At 34.9% G+C, this 16,853-nt stretch overlaps 1 protein-coding gene across 4 annotated transcripts in view; it reads left to right on the forward strand.

The window, feature by feature from the left end:
* Nucleotides 1-16,853, forward strand: part of SNX29 (sorting nexin 29) — a 140,284-nt gene that overhangs the window by 93,104 nt on the left and 30,327 nt on the right. For 3 of the 4 annotated variants that reach the window (XM_050713722.1, XM_050713720.1, XM_050713721.1), the window contains one exon: nt 10,016-10,155. In XM_050713722.1, the coding sequence (XP_050569679.1) occupies nt 10,016-10,155 (140 nt within the window). Of the gene's footprint in view, nt 1-7,417; nt 7,537-10,015; nt 10,156-16,853 lie in introns of those variants that run through there. The other variant, XM_050713723.1, reaches the window with a different exon arrangement.

The following is a 16,853-nucleotide window of genomic DNA, read 5'->3' on the forward strand; positions in this document are numbered from 1 at the left end:
GTCTTGAAATACTGCAGTTAAGAGAAGCAATTTGTTCGAAGAAATTACTGAAGATGAAGCCTGTAGAAACAGTTCAGATGGTGTTGCTTTACATGATGACATTGGGGGGTTTGGGGGGGAGTAATGTAATTTACATGCTGCTTGGACAACTGCTAGATAAAAATATTGTGGTTTTATAACTCCCTGTGCGTCATTTAGGTATTCTAGTACCCTTCTGGTATAAAATGAAAATGTAAAAATAACTTTCTAAATTTATTTCTTATTGTGTTGGTGATGCAAAATTAGCTAGTTACTGGGATTAATAAATTTCTGTTTGGGGAGATCTTATGAGAGACACCCAATGACAAATATAAAACTAAATCCTCCTTTCTTTGAATCTGAAACTTTTACCTTAATTTTTCTGTCTTTTTGTACCTATCAATATGCTTGATTTTGTTTTTTCCTCTGAAATCTGTTATTTTATAAATATCTATATTTTAATTTCACTACCTTTTAGGGGAACTGCTGATAATAAACATACTAAGTGTTACTTTTTTATTTGAAGTGGAGAAAACTAAATATCAAATACTTCAGATCATGTAAAATGCTAGAGAAGTTTTCTGCTTGAAAATTTTGGTTTTACTCACTCTACCATGTAAAATATCTTTATATGCAGGCACTGGAAATCAATATTCCACATTTATTCCTAGAAACTTGAGTTGTCCTATCTAGATAAAATTTCTATTAAAGGAGAATCCAGTCTTTTGAGTGGGAATAAAGTTGAAGGACCATCTTGCATCCCTGTACTGTTTGACATTTGGGATGGTCAACTGCTGAATTAATGAATTTTTCTGGTTTTTGGAAAATTATATATTTATTGCTAGAGTTAAAAACATTTCAAATAGAAGTATTTGGGTAGTGTTGGTCCCGAGGTGTCGATGGTAGTCAGGGGCTAGCAGTCTTCTTTAGAAGACCTTCAGATCTCCTTTAAGATGTCTTAGATGTTGTTGGCTATGAACAAACTGAGCAAGGTCACTGTGCTCTTAGCTAAATGTGTCGGGAGCCAAGGCAGCGGGGCGTTGACCACCTACCTCCCTGTAATGCTGATCCGTCACTTCTGGGGCAGTCTGCACCCATCCCTCAGTACCCCCCTGTCCTGCCATGCTAGATCCGTGCAACAAGAAACGGGAGGCATAAGTTCTGCTGAAGGGTTTTGGCTGGGAAGGGAAATAATCTATGGAAACGTGGTAGGGAAATGATTGTTACTGAGCTCTGGGGAAAATACAGAAACCAATTGCTTTTGCTTGCTGAGAAGGTAGAAGAGAACTTGTAGTTTTGGTTAACCTGTTTGTGGGTTTGGATCATTGATTGTTGTGTTTTTTTTTTTTTTTTTTTTTTTTGAGGGAAGGCATCACTGTAAGCTTGTTTATACAGTATTGTACACTAAGCACTGTTTGTGCCATGTTTCTAATGCTTTTTTTGGGGGGGTTGTTTATTTTTTTCTTAATGTCTTATTTACTGACCTTCAGGGCATTTTCAAACCTGATAAAGGAGGAAATGAAAGAAAACTGCAATGGGGAGAAAGCACTGAACCGAGATGTATTTTAACTAATGTTGTTGATAGTTATTACTGCAATATAGGCTAGTGAAGAAATGGACCTCAATTTCATGAACTGTTTTGGTAGCTTCCAGAAGCTCCTGAATGAAAAAAAAAAAAAAAAAAAAAAGAGTAGTTTGATATGTACTTGGTCTAAGGAGAAAACAAATACAATTTCCCTGTTCAATAGGTGAGCAGAAGATAAGCCCTAGGGGTAATGCTGTAAGCTGCAGTTTTCTATTGATGCTTTTTAATGAACAGTTGATTCCTTGACAAGTTGACGCATGGTGGGCATTTATGCCTTTTAATTAAAAATATTTAGATGAGCCTGAATTTTGTTAGAATAACATTATCAATTGAGTGCTTCTAGCAGTGAAATTAAGCACAGCGATAAAAAGAGATCAGTTCTGGTTTTGTTCTCAAGCTTTCTTTTTTCATGTTAAACTCTTTTCTCAAATCTGGTTTTGAGAAAGTTTGGCTGGATGATACTGCTTGGTTGAAAATGCTGGGTATTTTAAGGTCAAGGTTCTGGGATTGCATTGGGAAGGAATTTATGAAAATAGGATTGTTTGTTGTTTTGTTAGGACCTGGGAAGTTCCCTCTGTCCAAGCAGACTTTTATGCATCTGTTAAGATGCTTGCTCTCTGGACCTGCACATAGGAGGCCTAATAGTGCACCATTGTATCCAAAGAGAGCACAGGCAGAACCTTAGTTATGACTAGCTGGATCAAACGCAGTGATGTATAAGGTACCCTCTTGCTCAAAATAAAAGGTAAGACTTTTTTCAGAAATTACCATTTGGGGAAGAAAAAAGAAAAAAAAAAAAACCACACACAACATACTTGCAAGGCATAGCTTGAGCTTGCAGCACTTTTGGTGACCCAAGAAGCACCTGACACAGCACCAAGCAACCGTTTCCTTGCTGAGCAGCCCTGCGGAATACTGCAGGGGACGTCCCACATCTCAGGCGATTAGAAATGCTAATGAGTGTGGCACATCTCCAAGTAAATTTGGGCCCAACTGAGGGCATCACCAGGGCTGTGGTTTGCCCTCAGCATGGCTGCTGCTGCTCTGAACTCAGGGGGATATGTAGCAGCAATGCCTTTTTCAAATGACTTAACTTCAAGGATTGCTTTCTTTCTGGTATCAGTAAAATAAAGCCCCAGCTAGAGGTGGAAATGTATCAACTACTCTGGAGAAACAGAGTAATAATTACAATTATGTAGTAAATCTCTGTTTAAAGAAAGATATATTTTCAGAAGTGACAGTTCTTTGATTTTTTCTTTGTATCTTATCCCATTGAATTACTGTTGGCTCCACTGAACAGTAAATGTACAAAAAGATCTCACAGTGGGATGGTGATTTCTGGCAATTTCATGTATTGTATTTCCATGTTTTATTGTATAATGGAAGTCTTATTCTGCCACACAGAAATTGGCATTACAAATAGGATGGAGATTTTAATTTCACATAACTTCAATAATTTTGCTTTTTGTGCAATATGGCAGTGCTTGGTACATTCAGGATTGGAAGCTGTACCTCTGTAAAATTTTCTTCATGCAGTAGTTATGGAAGGACATCCATTGACAGGTGTATTCAGGTTGGGTTTCATTGTGACCTTTGCAAAGATATCAGTTAGTGTAAAAACTAATCATTGTAATCTAACTATTTTTTAGTCGTGATAATGACTCAGCAATTGAATGTTTGTTTAGCTCCCATTTCAGCCCGTCATTTCAATCTTCACTTAGAGGTGTGCAATTTGGTGTCTTCTAAACAAAAAAATGATACGATAATTTGGTTAAGACTGGTTGACCAAGGTGGTGAAAAATATTAGACTACACCAGAATAACCCGAGTTTAGTTCTGCATTTATGGGCTCATCTTTGAATAGCACTGTTGTTAGCTGTATTTAGGAAGGGATGCATGGTGTGCTCTCGCAAAGGCTGAATACAGCTCTCATTGAAGTCCAAAGCTATATTTCCTTTTGTTTTAATGGAGTTGGATTGGGCTGTGCTTTTTCCCCAATGCTAACAATAGGTTAGTTAAATGAGAACTAGTGTTCAGAACATTGGAAGCAGTGCATTTTATATTGATTGCAGCAGCACCAAACCCACAATATAAACGTGTTTTATCTGTCCCTAAATCATGGCAGGTAACCATGGCAATCATACCATTTTCAACAGCCCATGGAAAATGTTTGAAACATCTTAAGTGAGCTGTCCCATTAATAATGAAGAATATCAATGTTTTGCCATCTGCTACATACTAACAGTGTATTGAAAGACCAGCAGTTGTGTGAAACAATTTAAACTGCAAGCTGGAATGAATTTGGCTTGTAATAAAACAAAACAAAACGAAAAAAACCCTGCAAAACAGAGTAATAGCAAATATGATATGTCAGGCTCTGCTTTTTAGTTTTATAACTTAACATCATCATCTAATATTTGATGAGTCTGTAAGATTTCCATTGTATGTTCTCATTCTTAGAAATTCGTAATTTGATATTAGTAGTTTGCTAATGTATAGTTCTTGCCAGGGTAGAAGCTTGGAAAATTCTCAGTCAAAAATAATTTCATAAAATATTTTGGGAGCTATTAATTTCAGATTGAACAATAAGAGCAGTGTAGTTTCCCAGATGTGTTTTGATACTTTGCAATCTGAAGCCTTTTTGCTTGTTAACTGAAATTTTGTGGACTGTTAATCAAAATATGTGCTCTTGAACTGAGGGCTAGGAAGTCATTTTAAGAGTGGTTTGTGGAGAACATGTAGGTAGTTCTATTTTTCAGAAAATATGCCGACAAATTGAAGGTGCATGCTGGTATGTTAGGTCTCATTTAACAATTTGTTAATTTAGTTAGTTTACAGTGTAAGTTTACTCTACATAAATGGGTGGTACATGTGGCCAAGATGCCCTATGGATGTATATCAGAATCTGTCCATATTTTTTATATAGTTGAGTCCCTGTATTACATATCATCCTGTCTTTTAACACGGTCAGAAGGATTCATAATCAAATAGGAAGGGCAGTGGCTTATGGTTACAGGCAATGCATCCCTGCAAGTGCTGGTTCCTTTCCTACATTCCGAATGCTTTCATGGATTGTTACTCAAGTGGCACTGAATATGTGAGGTTTTCTCTTCAGCCAGATCAGAGCTGCTTCTCAGGTATGAGTGTAAGTCAGTTTCAGCATCTTGACTAAGAGCAGCGGTAGCTGTCTGTAAATAATTTCTTGCACAGAGGTTATGTGTGTGCGAAGTGTTTATCTCCGAACTTGATATCTTAAATCTTAAAAGCAGAGCTCCTGTCTGCTTTGAGCACACTTTTGCGCCTTCTACTGCTGTGGGCTCAAGGATTGGAGCTTATCATGAATAGAGTAGGAGGTATTTTATACAAGGAATAGTTAAATTTCTTTGCAAAGAAATTAACAAATTAAGTCTGGAGGGCACATTCAGTCTGTCACCGAATTGAGTTATAAGAACTGAAAGGGCCAGCTAGCCTTGCCTCGTGGTTTTACAGCTGGTAAGACTGGAGCCTGTTGTTCAGATATCTTCACGGGGAGACTTACTTGAAGCCTAGCTCAGGAAAGTACTAGAAAATGAGTGCTCCCAGAGTGGTTATGGAAGGATCTAGTATGTTCTGTATTGAAATGGAGAAAAGCTTATTATAGAATCGTCTGTTTTTTTCTGTAATAATTTCAAATGATGTATAATTTGTGTTCTATAAACAGATACAGTTCTTGAAAGTATAGGAACCAAATTTGTATAAAGCTGTTTTTAGTGCCATTTTTGGTATGTGCTTCTGGGAAAAAAAAAATCAGTGCGATTATTCAAAAATTTATTTTTATAGCTTTTTTTTGGTTTTCTGTTAGTGCTGTCTCTTAAAAATAAGCAATACATGTGGTAAAGACAGGTAAAATTCATAAAGCATTCCTGCAACTAAAAAGACTTCTTAAGGTACTGATGAGGCAAAGAAAAGATCTTACTTTCATAACCTAACTGTTTCAATGACTAGGTTGGCAATTCAAGAAATAAATTCTTTTTCCATGTCATAAGGACGAGACCTGCTATTTATTCACCCTACCCTTTCCATTTCTTCTATACGTTTCTCTTACCTGAACTTCAGAAAATACTTCCGATCCTTGTAATAGTACCATCCATATTTCTGAGGGCAGGGCTCTCCTTTTTAGCCATGTTAGTAAGATCTCTCTTCAGTGAGGAAAATGTGTACCTTCATTTAGTACTGGTACTTTCTCTTCCAATACATGCGTTTATTTTCCAAAAAAAATAAATTAAAAAATAAATTTCCAAAAAAAATAAACCTTTAATGCTGTGAAAATGTGTAAGAATGTCCTTTAAGAGTTGTAGATAACTGGGTCCAATGAAAAAAGGGTAGCAGTTACCTTTTTATAATTTGAGGCTGAAAAAGCTGGCCAGGCTTTGAACCAATTGTGTTTTTCTGCTATCAATTGCTTTATTTACTACTCTGTGACAAGAACTCTTTATCACTGCTGCTACTTGGCAGTAACAATGGCAAAATAATTCCTCTGAGTAGCCAACCTGCTGTTGTGCCACACACGTGTGTTGACAAAGTACAGACCTACAGCTGCGTTGTTTTGACCCCGGATTACATTGTTTCTGGTAAGGATAGCGGGCAACAGAACACATACAGAATTTTGTGGTAGAGATTGCTCTGTACTGGTTTTGGAGATCAATTTTATATCAGGCTAAAGGAGCATTTTTAAACTGTTTTCAGGCTGAGTTTCACTCCTGAGACTTTCTTTTTTCATTTCACTTGAATAAATGGCAGAAAAATAGCTATATTATAAGCCGTAATAGGATTAGCCGTAAACAGCAAAAATTCATTCCCCATTCATGTTCTGGCAGTTTAATTAGAAAACTGCTTTGTGCAGTTATTATCTGTAGTTAATGAGATTCTTTACATTAGCCATAAGTGATATAAAATACCTATATTCAGCATTTTGCTCCTGTGTTTATAACCAAGTGGTCCTGCCTGTGAAAGAGAATGCGTTGGTTTAAATACATGTGCAGCACACACGGGGGACTAAAAGAGAGCAGCTTCTGCACAAGAGCAAATTTTAACATAATTGCAATGATTTCACTGCAAATACTGTTGCTGAGGATTTGTGACCAAAAAACCTTAAGAACTGAAGAACCGCTAATGATTGCGGTACTGTAAAACAGAGATTTTCTTGAGGGCTTGTAAACAACATTGAGTGAACTGATAAAAGGAGAACCAAGAAAGTGCTGTGGGGGATGAGGCTGATTCTTCGGAAGGACTCAAGGCTTGAGGCTGTGTCTGTGCTGGGAGCAGGCTCGCAGAGCAAAGTGATGCTCCTTTCACGTCCATTATACGCAGTCAAGAGCAGGGGAAAGGGATCGCTCCAAACCTGAAACGGTCTCCCAGGCCAAACATCACTAGTCACACATCACCAGTACTACTGTACTTAAAGCTTTCAGAACCCAAGTTGTTCTACAAAGGTTTTCTTCTTTGAGATCTCCTGTGTGTGACACCCTGTGACGTGCCATGCTGTCCTGTCTTCTGCTTCGTGCAGCTGGCAGTAGCAAATCAGTGTCCCTACCAACGTGACAATGTGATGCTTGAAACCCTTGGAGTGAAAAGATATGGAGGGCAAGGCTGCTTCTTGAGCTAGTCAAAGGAATCAATAGGAATGCAAATCTTAGTGAAAAGCGGGGAAAAAAAAATCTGTAATAACTACCTATTAAAATATTGCATTAGGGTTGTTTTTATTTATTATTAGCATTTTATTTTATTTTAATATGTCACCACATATTACAATTTTTGCTTTAACGTTTCCCAACAGCTTGTATAGACTTCTGTTCTGCACTCTTGTCCAGACTTCGTCAGTGCGGCGGGGCGCAAGCAAGCTGTTGCTCTGTTCCTTTGAGCAGTAACTGTATTTGGCTGGGAAGTGACAGTGGAGCGGATTGCGTGAAGTGTCAACAGTGCAGATTTTTCTTTTAAGTATTGGTTTCCAAGAGTTCTCAGGCTTCTTCAGCTCTTCATTTTTCAGTAAATCAATTAATACCAGAAGCATTTGCTATGGGATTTGTGTGTGGGGTGTGCATGTGTGTGTAGTAAACTGGTGCTGAAAAACATTGTGACTGTTAGAAAAGAAATAGCAAACTGTATAACTCATAGTTGTGGGTTTTTGTTTTGTTTTTTTACTTCTGTACTGATCTTGATTCTTCCATGCATTAATGTAACATCAGAATGTCAAACAGGATTGGACGTCAATGTGAGTTCACATCTAGAAAATAGAAGGAACAAAAGGTATTTTAGAGTTTTGTGAGCTTAACTAAAGAAGATGAGCACTGACTAGCTTTTTGAAACCTGTAAGGATGAATGTCTTCAGCAGTTACACCTTACAGTAATTACAATTACATGTTGTTAAATATTCATACGCAAATAAAAGATGAGCAGAAAAGACTTCCTTACATTATCAAAACTGGGGTTATTTTTTAATATACAGGATTCGTATAGTATTTCTGTGATACCTTTATGTACATTGTATTTTATAACCATAACTTGGGAAAGGGATGCTAAGATGATGGTGTGTGTTTGTTCAGAGATTTTAGTCTGGAGAAACAGGATCTATGGAGTATAAGCACAGCAACAGGTGTCCTCCTGTGTCAGTTTCTTTTAATATAGTGTTTTACCCAAATGATTAAGAAAACAGTTGATGTAATGAATTCAGTTGATAATTTGTCCCTGATTTTAATGGAATTAAAAATCTGTTATGTTGTTTTAATCCTACACTCAGATAATGACAATGGTGAAAATGTCAACCACTTGTGAAAGGCTCGTCTAAGCTAAGGCATGGCTAAACCGAGTAGATTGCTGCGCTAATGGAAATTTTTTAAAATTCCAAAATGTTAACATATATATGGTTATCAGACAGAAAATACGTGTTGAAGCTTAAAATAAGTTTAAGCTTTTGTAGAATGTGTCTTGGTTGCCAATATTTGCTAACATACCTTAGTTAACATTGTAATTTTTGTAATTCTATGAATTTAAAGTACTACACTGAGAAATGTCATTCAGATTCATTCTCTTCTTTCTTTAAAAATATTGCTGTTCCTGCTGACCTCTAATGAGAGATAAGAAGAAAATGTCAGTAAGGGTTCTAGAAACTCTACAGTGATCATCCTGAATTCTAAGGAGCTTCCCTGCTTTGATGATGAGTTTGTTTAACATAAGGAAGGAATAATCTTCCGATCTGCATGGCTTGAACCTTTTTAATACACAAAAATTCTTTAGTAGCATATCAAACGCATTTATGCTGTTTTGTTGGTGAGTTGTTGCTTTTTTGCAAGAAACAAAAAATTATTTCAATAGTATTTCTTACACAAATAACACAGGTTGGACAGACACATTTTATAGAAAATAGTCTTCCTTTGAGAGCTGTAACTGTCTAATAATAATGTTGGCTTTGTTCCTGAAGAACATACTCTGACATTTAAACCAGGTGATCAGAGTGCCTGCATTTCTGAGATACAGCTTTACTGGCTTCCGCACAAACCAGGCAGCACCTGATTTTGTTGGAAACCTTTATAGTCCTCTGTGAGAGTGATATATGGCTAGACGTTATATTGTAGTTCACTGTAATTATGAATCCTCACAGGAAGTTAAGTTAGATGTAAATTCCAGGATATGTAGAGCTGTGCTAGCTATTAGGCTTTTAATCTGTAAGTCCCTCAGCAGAATGTGGAGTATATAGAATTATTTTATTTATCAGGCCCAATATCTTATAAAATACTGAGATCCAAAATACTATAGGAACATCAATAAAACATTTTTATGGGAGTTGTGATATAGTCCTTAAAAACAATCTGCTGTATGAAAACTCCTTAAGACAATAATGATTTATTAATAATAAAAAATCTAGAGAAATATGAATCCATTTTGGGGTTTGTGTGCCCAGTCTCTGGAAAGTATGAATTACGAAGAAATTGTGGGAATGATAAATTGGTATTTCCTTCTGCAAAGACTAGTAGTTCTGGATGTTGAAAGAGATTGCATAAACGGCCACTGCCTCTGTTGCACTGTTATGCACTGCCTTGCTGATTGTAGTACCTTCTGGAGATCTACTACTACAAAAAGAATTTTAGTCCGTAGAAGAGACCTTCTGCCAAGGAGAGAAGTCAGTATCAGTGGGTGTTTTTGTGATAAGGAGTTTTTACTAGGTTGTGTGATTTTCTTTTATCAAGTGCAGAGTCAAGGTGTTGGTTTTTTGATTTGTTTTTACATATCGCTAACATATTTCTATAGGCATACTATATACAGATCATCAGAAGATCAAATTTGATACTTATTAGGACTGTTTAGTGACATTACGGAATTGGAAAACAAAAACAAAACATTCTTTGCACTGTTTATATTTTTTCCTTTTTATTTTTAGGATGCAAAATTTGTAGAAGAGCGACGCAAACAGCTACAAAATTACCTAAGGAACGTAATGAACAAAATTATTCAAACTGTGCCAGAATTCACAGCCAATCCCAAAAAAGAGACTCTTATTCAGCTGATGCCCTTTTTTGTGTAAGTATCCGTCAAGTAGTCAAGCAAATATTAAGCCTGTTTCATCACGATTTAAAATATACTGCCAGTATCTCCCAAATCTTAAAAACAGTGCTTTTCTAATAGAAGGCACCTGTTCAGATTATAAGTGCTTTTGAGTATTTTTGTTATATTTAAAGGAATATATGACATACATACTAATTTTTGTTTATTTAAATGGTGGTTTTAAACAAAAATAACTGTGTAAAGCTTTCAAGAGTGTCTGATTCTCTTTTATTTTGGCTTTTTAAGTTTTGTTTTGCTTTTGTTTATGTGGGTTTTGTGTTTTTGTGTTCAGTTTTATTTTGGGGATTGAGGGTGGATCACTGTTAGTGTACTTACCAAATTAAAAAGTCAAGCTGTTGAACTCTTTCTAGCTGAACTTTGCAATCTGCTGATGTATGTTCTGACTTCATTGATGTTAGCACTGAATACATCCAGAAATAGTTTAACACAGTCATCTGTTAAGAATCTGAAAGCAAACCATTTGATATAGAATCATATCAGGATATCATCTGTTAAAATCTTTTCATTTGCTATAAACATAGTTCCTTATTTGTAAATGATATTTAGAGCTGTTTAAGAAGTAATATTAATGCAAAATTGTTTTTGCAAGTGGCATTAACTTATTCCTCTCACTAATAGTTTTTTTAGAATACTGTACGGTAAATCTGTACAAGTTTTATATCTGTTGAACACCTATTCATACATAGTAAGCCATATTAAATATGCCGTTCACAAGCCTCTACACAGGCACTATGCAAGAATGGATGGATCAATTTGCAGAATCAAGACCCGTTTAAAATCAGTATGTTTCAGTAGAAGCATACATACTTAGCTGTACTACTTGATGGCCTTATGCAGGGTTTTAGATTTTCAAGTTTAAACTTAACTTCAGGACAGCTGTGTTTATTAGAAGTGTAATAGGTAAATGGAAGAATGCTAAGATTTTGTGGCACTCTTTTTTTCATTTTTTCCTGGATTTGAGGAGACACCTTGAGGTTGTTGTCATAAATGCCAAAACAGTGTTTGTAGAGGCAAATATCTCAAGAGACTTACCTTTTTCCTGTTCTTAAGAATCTATTTTGTAGAATCTTACTAAGGGCTGTAAAGACTGAAATGGTTTCGAGTACTTCCAGTTGAGAGGCCAATAAATGACATTTTGTTAAGTCACTTTAAAGTTGTGCTTCATGCTGTATTTTTTTTTTTTAAACAAGAGGGGGGGCCAATACAAAATACATTTGTGACTGAAGTTTCAACTCAAATAATTTTTGCTCTTCCTCTCCAATTATATTTAATTTTAAGATGGTTAACTATAGCTATGTGAATTAGTGAACTGATAATTGCTTGTCAACTTCATTTCATAATTCGTTGTTTTAGATGTAGAGCAGGAAAAATTCTGAATCGTATCTACATAGAGGTTTAACAATTGTTACTTAAATTCCCATAATTTCTTTTGTTCATTATAAGTAATAATCTTGAGTTCCACACAGACAAGCAGTAATGCACAATAACATCTGTAAGTCAGGGCTAGTTAGTTTTTCCTCCTCAACCAGTGAGGAGGAAAAACTTGTGAACGAAGTTAAATTTTGAGCCATGTGGGGTATAAGATATTGTAGTAAATGATGATTTCTTTCCAAGGGTACATTGAGTTGCTGTAGTAGTAATCTTTATCTTAGCATTACAAGAGTTCATAAAGACAGCAACAAAACAAATATTAAAATAAGAGAAAACTGGACAGTAATTTAAAACAGAAGCTATTAGATTAGGAAATACAATGGCTACTCTAGTTAGAAATATAATTTGAAGATTTCGCCTTAACTGATGAAAAACATGTTCATAGTAGCAGTTCATTACTTGAACTGTGATGGATTATTTACATGCTTTTACCAAAATGGTAGTGGTTTATGTGAGATTATAATTCTGTGAGTTCATAAACTGAGACAATATAGTAATGATGTAAAAGCAATGATACTACTTTTCAGTTTCTTTTAATCATCTTACCATTGTTAGAGAATTACTTTATTGCAGTATCCTTTTATTTTGCTTTGAAAAGTGATACTTCAACAACAGTGGTTTTTCCCTTCCTGCTTTTAACATAAGAGGCTGAGAGACTCTAAATAAAATTTCTCTTTATTTCTCAGTCCTAAACAGTGAACTTGCTTTCTGAGAGTGGATCTTCGCCATTTTACAAGTGTGTAAATAGAATTTAGATCTCATATTTTTGTGTATTAAACAAGGCAGTTATTTGAAAGAAAGAAATTTGTTCAAGGAAATTTGTCAACGCCTTTTGTCAACACTTTGTAAACACCGATGTGATGCATTGCATTGATGCTAAGTATCTTCAGATAATATTATACCACAAGTTGCAAGAGGACTACTTCTTAGTTCTTCTTCAAACTTTTTTTTTTTGCATTTGGCAATTTCATAATTCTCAACACATTGAAGCAATAGATTATAACAAATTAAATTCTTTCATATTCAGATATGGCAAAAAATTCTGTTTGTATAGTTTGGACTAGGTGATTTTGGAGGTCTCTTCCAACCTAAATGATTGTGTGATTCTGTATACACTTCTGTGGATTATTTCGCTGGAGCTTTTTCTCAAGTCATAGGTCTGTCAGCATTCTCTCTTAACTAGACTGTATAGTTTCCCTTGGAAATGTTAGTGGGATTTGGGAAATGAACTTAGCCATTGAGGAAAATAACTATATCTACAGGAGAAAAAGTGATTTTTTTTTTCCCAATACATATTTCTATTGAGATATCAGACTCTGTGCAGCTACAACAGAATTATTTAAATAATACGTAGATCTTTCAGACAATGATGGAGCATATTTTAGAAAGTATCACAGTATCATCGTAGCTAGGCTATCATTTGAATTCTCAATGTCCTTTATTTTCTGAGTATCATGACCTGGCACAACTGGTAAGTAAGAAAAAGCATTTCCATTCCACTTCATGTTGCCAACTTCTCCACTATTGTCTTTTCTTGCTGGATTTTGAGCTTCATCAACAGGAGACCTTAAACAAGCTGGACATTGTCAAGTGTTTATTTAATTATTCAGTTGTAACATTTTTACCTGCAATTCTTCTATTAGTTTTAGTAATATTTTAATATAAAACGTAAATACAAATAATAATTCTGATCTACTGAATTTATGCTTTGTAACTATATGGTGCCTGAAGGGTTACATCTTTTTTAATGAAAGAGTTAGCATTGATGTTATTCTTTGAACTCTGCTATAGAGAGTGGTATTATTCTTTGAACTCTGCTATAGTGGTACCTCAGTCTGGGAGAAAAAAGTTAGTCTTAATATGCATAAAAAACCCTCGTGGCATTAGACCTGTCTATTAGGAAGTAAAGAAATATATAAAATAATAAAAAAAAGTGGTCTTAAAGAGATTCTTCTCATTGTGAAATCAAATGACCACACTTCAGTGAAAATGAAAAATCTGATAAAGGTTCTGTCTGATTAGGAATCCTATTGACAGAAATTACAAGCCTAGTTTTAATTAATCACTTTAAGTCTCATCTCCTTCCTAGAATACAATGATGGTGAACACAAAACAAAATTAATATCTTTAAAACTGAAACCACTGATTATTAAGTACTGGATGAAATACGCAAAATGGTTTTTTGTTGTGAGTTGTTCCTTTGGGGTTTTTCCCCAGCTTGAGTGCAGTAATTTCATACAATTGGGCACAGGTCTGATGAGGCAAAACATTTTAATTGATCTGTATGAAATAGCTTGCCACTGTTACAAAGAAATAATTTTATTTTGAAACTCAGGTACAGTTAACAGTTTGCAGTAAAATGATTTGAATCAGCTTGCTAGCAGTTCTCTTCATTGTTGTATGAAATGCTAGCAGTTAATCAAAGAAATGTAATTGGTTTTGATTCCTTATCTGTGAACTGTCATCAATGTACTCTTTGTGATATCAGTCTTATTTGTAATCTTGGTTTGTATATTTTTTTCAGTTTTAATGGTGCATTAGCTCAGTCACAGGTTTGGTCAAATAATTTCCTTTATAGTCCACTTTTATGTCTCAATGTAAATAAGAGATTCTGTCCCTGCTAATTTGTCTGTTTATGTGCTGAATGACACATTCTTTTTAATAATAAAATTGACATTGTAACTTAAATTTTTGAGTCCCTGCAGAGCAAAACCTAAATCAAGAATTGGCACTGCTGAATTAGGTTGCCGCATCTGCTAGCTGGTGAAGCCCTGTCTGTTGATACTTAAATTTAACTTTATTTGCGCTCATGTTTGGTATGTTACAGATAAATAAAACTTGTTATAACAAGTACACTTGTGTTTTAATCACATTTTTATCAGTCTCTCTGAAAATATCACACGTTAGATCTTTGTAAATGCATATATTATATAAAAATATATATCTTTGGAATCAAGTGTCACAATTCCCTACACATGTAATTAAGTCTTTAAGGTAAAATTATTAAACATAAAAAATTGTAATAGGCTATATGATTTCAAGTATGTAAAAAGCTGTAAGAAGTTCTAAAAACAAACTCAGCAGAATGTTGTAGTGTTTCATTTTTCTTTTTGAGTGGCTTCTGTATCAAATGTCCTTATTTTTCATAAGGTGAAGGTTTTCCTCCTGTTATCCTCATAATAAGCACAAATTGAAATAGAAGAAATGTAAGAAAAAGCTTTTACAGTAAAAAGAAAAAAAAAGGTGCTGTAAGAGGTTGCCCAGAGAAGTCGTCGACACCCCAGCCTTGGAGATATTCAAGACCTGATAGAACACAGTGCTGGGCAAGCTGCTCTAGGTGACACTACTTTTGCAGGGGCATGGGCTAGGAGACCTCCAGAAGTACTTAAATAGTCTATAAGTCTGTGATTCCCAAAATCTCAGCCTGCTATTTTAACTTGATTTGTGTTTTATATAAACACTGCACAAAGAAGAGTTAGCTAAATAAACAGCTGGTCAAACAGATGTTACATATGAACAAAGAAAAATCTAAACGGCATGAAACTACTAAAACACATACTAAGCCTTTTAGCTGTGCAATGCTATTCAAATAAGAATACTGCCACTTGGTTGACTCTTTTGCTTTTGCAATGCATATGTTTGTATTAAAACATATACACGAAAGGTGTAGATACAATTTTGTGAGTATTTTCATAGATAGCTGTGCCGAGTATTTACATTTTATCTAATTTTCTAGGCTACAGCTACATGTTAAGAGTTTCTAGATGGCTATTATTTCTTTGTTCTTCTGAGCTACAGTGTTGGACACTTGTTCTCTCCTGGTAGCTGCTCAAACATATGCTTTAAAGAAAAGAGAACTAACTCAGTAAATCATCAGAAAACAAAGACTAGAGTAGGTCCTTACAAACTGTTGACTGTGTGATGTTTGAACACCAGAGCAGTCATCAGTTCTCAATGATTATTAGAAGATTATAATGTTCAAAAAATATGTTGTCTTCATTTCATTGGATGACATTATGTATTTAATAGCAAAATCTGTGTTCCTTGCTTGTTTTGTGTTGGTTGTCTTTAAATCACCTGTCTTTCAAGCTAAATTGTCGAAAATTGACAATTTCTACCCTTCCTTCTCGTTTTGTAAATGCTTCCTCCTTTTTGGAAGGTAAAGTTCTGATAAGAACGGTAGAGTGATCCTGGGTACGAATTGTCAGGTGAACTTCAGTACCAAACAGTCTAACACTTAGAGCAAAGAAGTTGCCCTGTAAATGTTCCTATATAATTATTTAGCACTGGACAGTATGGGAAGTCAAGTATCTGGTTTTGGTCTTGCAGGCTGTGAAGTTCAAATAATGTGGGAGAATAATGTTTTCTTTGTGGTTTGAGGAATTTATCTTATTGGGTTTCTTATCTTTATTTCACTTAGAACTGTCAGAGTGTCATCACCATTGAGAGCATTTAAATTGGTATATTGAAGGTATGAGAGAGAAAAAGTTACCTGCTATACAATACCACTGCTAGTGTTAAAATGTTGCTTTCAAGCATAAAAGGTTCCTACAGATAATGAATCGGAGTTGAAATTGAAAATTCCCATTTTCAAAGTTACTTTCAAAATATTTTGTCTATCAGTTATATTTCATTCAGTACCTTTGTCTCTTAAGAGAGGTTAGTTTATTATACAGCAGATATGGGCACTGTTTAAGTGTTTTAAGTTTAAGGAACTTAAGGAACTTAATTTGCCTTAAGTTTAAGAGAATTTAGGTATCTTTTCCTTTTGCAAGACTTTAAATCTCAATCTCAAGTAAGGTGAAAAATGTCTTTTGCAATCTTATCTGGTTATGCCATGTTCCAATGTTCTCTCCCTTGCTTTATGATTTATAGGAAATCAGTTTTATAGCTACTGAGAGGTTTCTGAAGTATTACAATTATTTTCTCCCTTTATGACTTCATTAGCTGGACTGATAATAATATATTTATAGCAGCAGTAAAGCTCTTAATTAACTAGTCTTTTTGGATGAAAAGCTACAAAAGTTGATCCTATGAGAAAGCAAAATAATTGTAAGCTGTATTTCTGTATCATGTAAGTAAAATAGCAGAAATGGTAGTTAATACAGAGTCTATGCATTTAATGATAGGAATCCCTTCTCTTAAGTGAATTCTGGACTGTCTATATGTAACCTAACTAAACGAAAGCCTACACACATGCATACAAATACATCAACCTAGCA

This window comes from Cygnus atratus, chromosome 15 (assembly GCF_013377495.2).
Source record: "Cygnus atratus isolate AKBS03 ecotype Queensland, Australia chromosome 15, CAtr_DNAZoo_HiC_assembly, whole genome shotgun sequence".
Taxonomy (NCBI): Eukaryota; Metazoa; Chordata; class Aves; order Anseriformes; family Anatidae; genus Cygnus; species Cygnus atratus.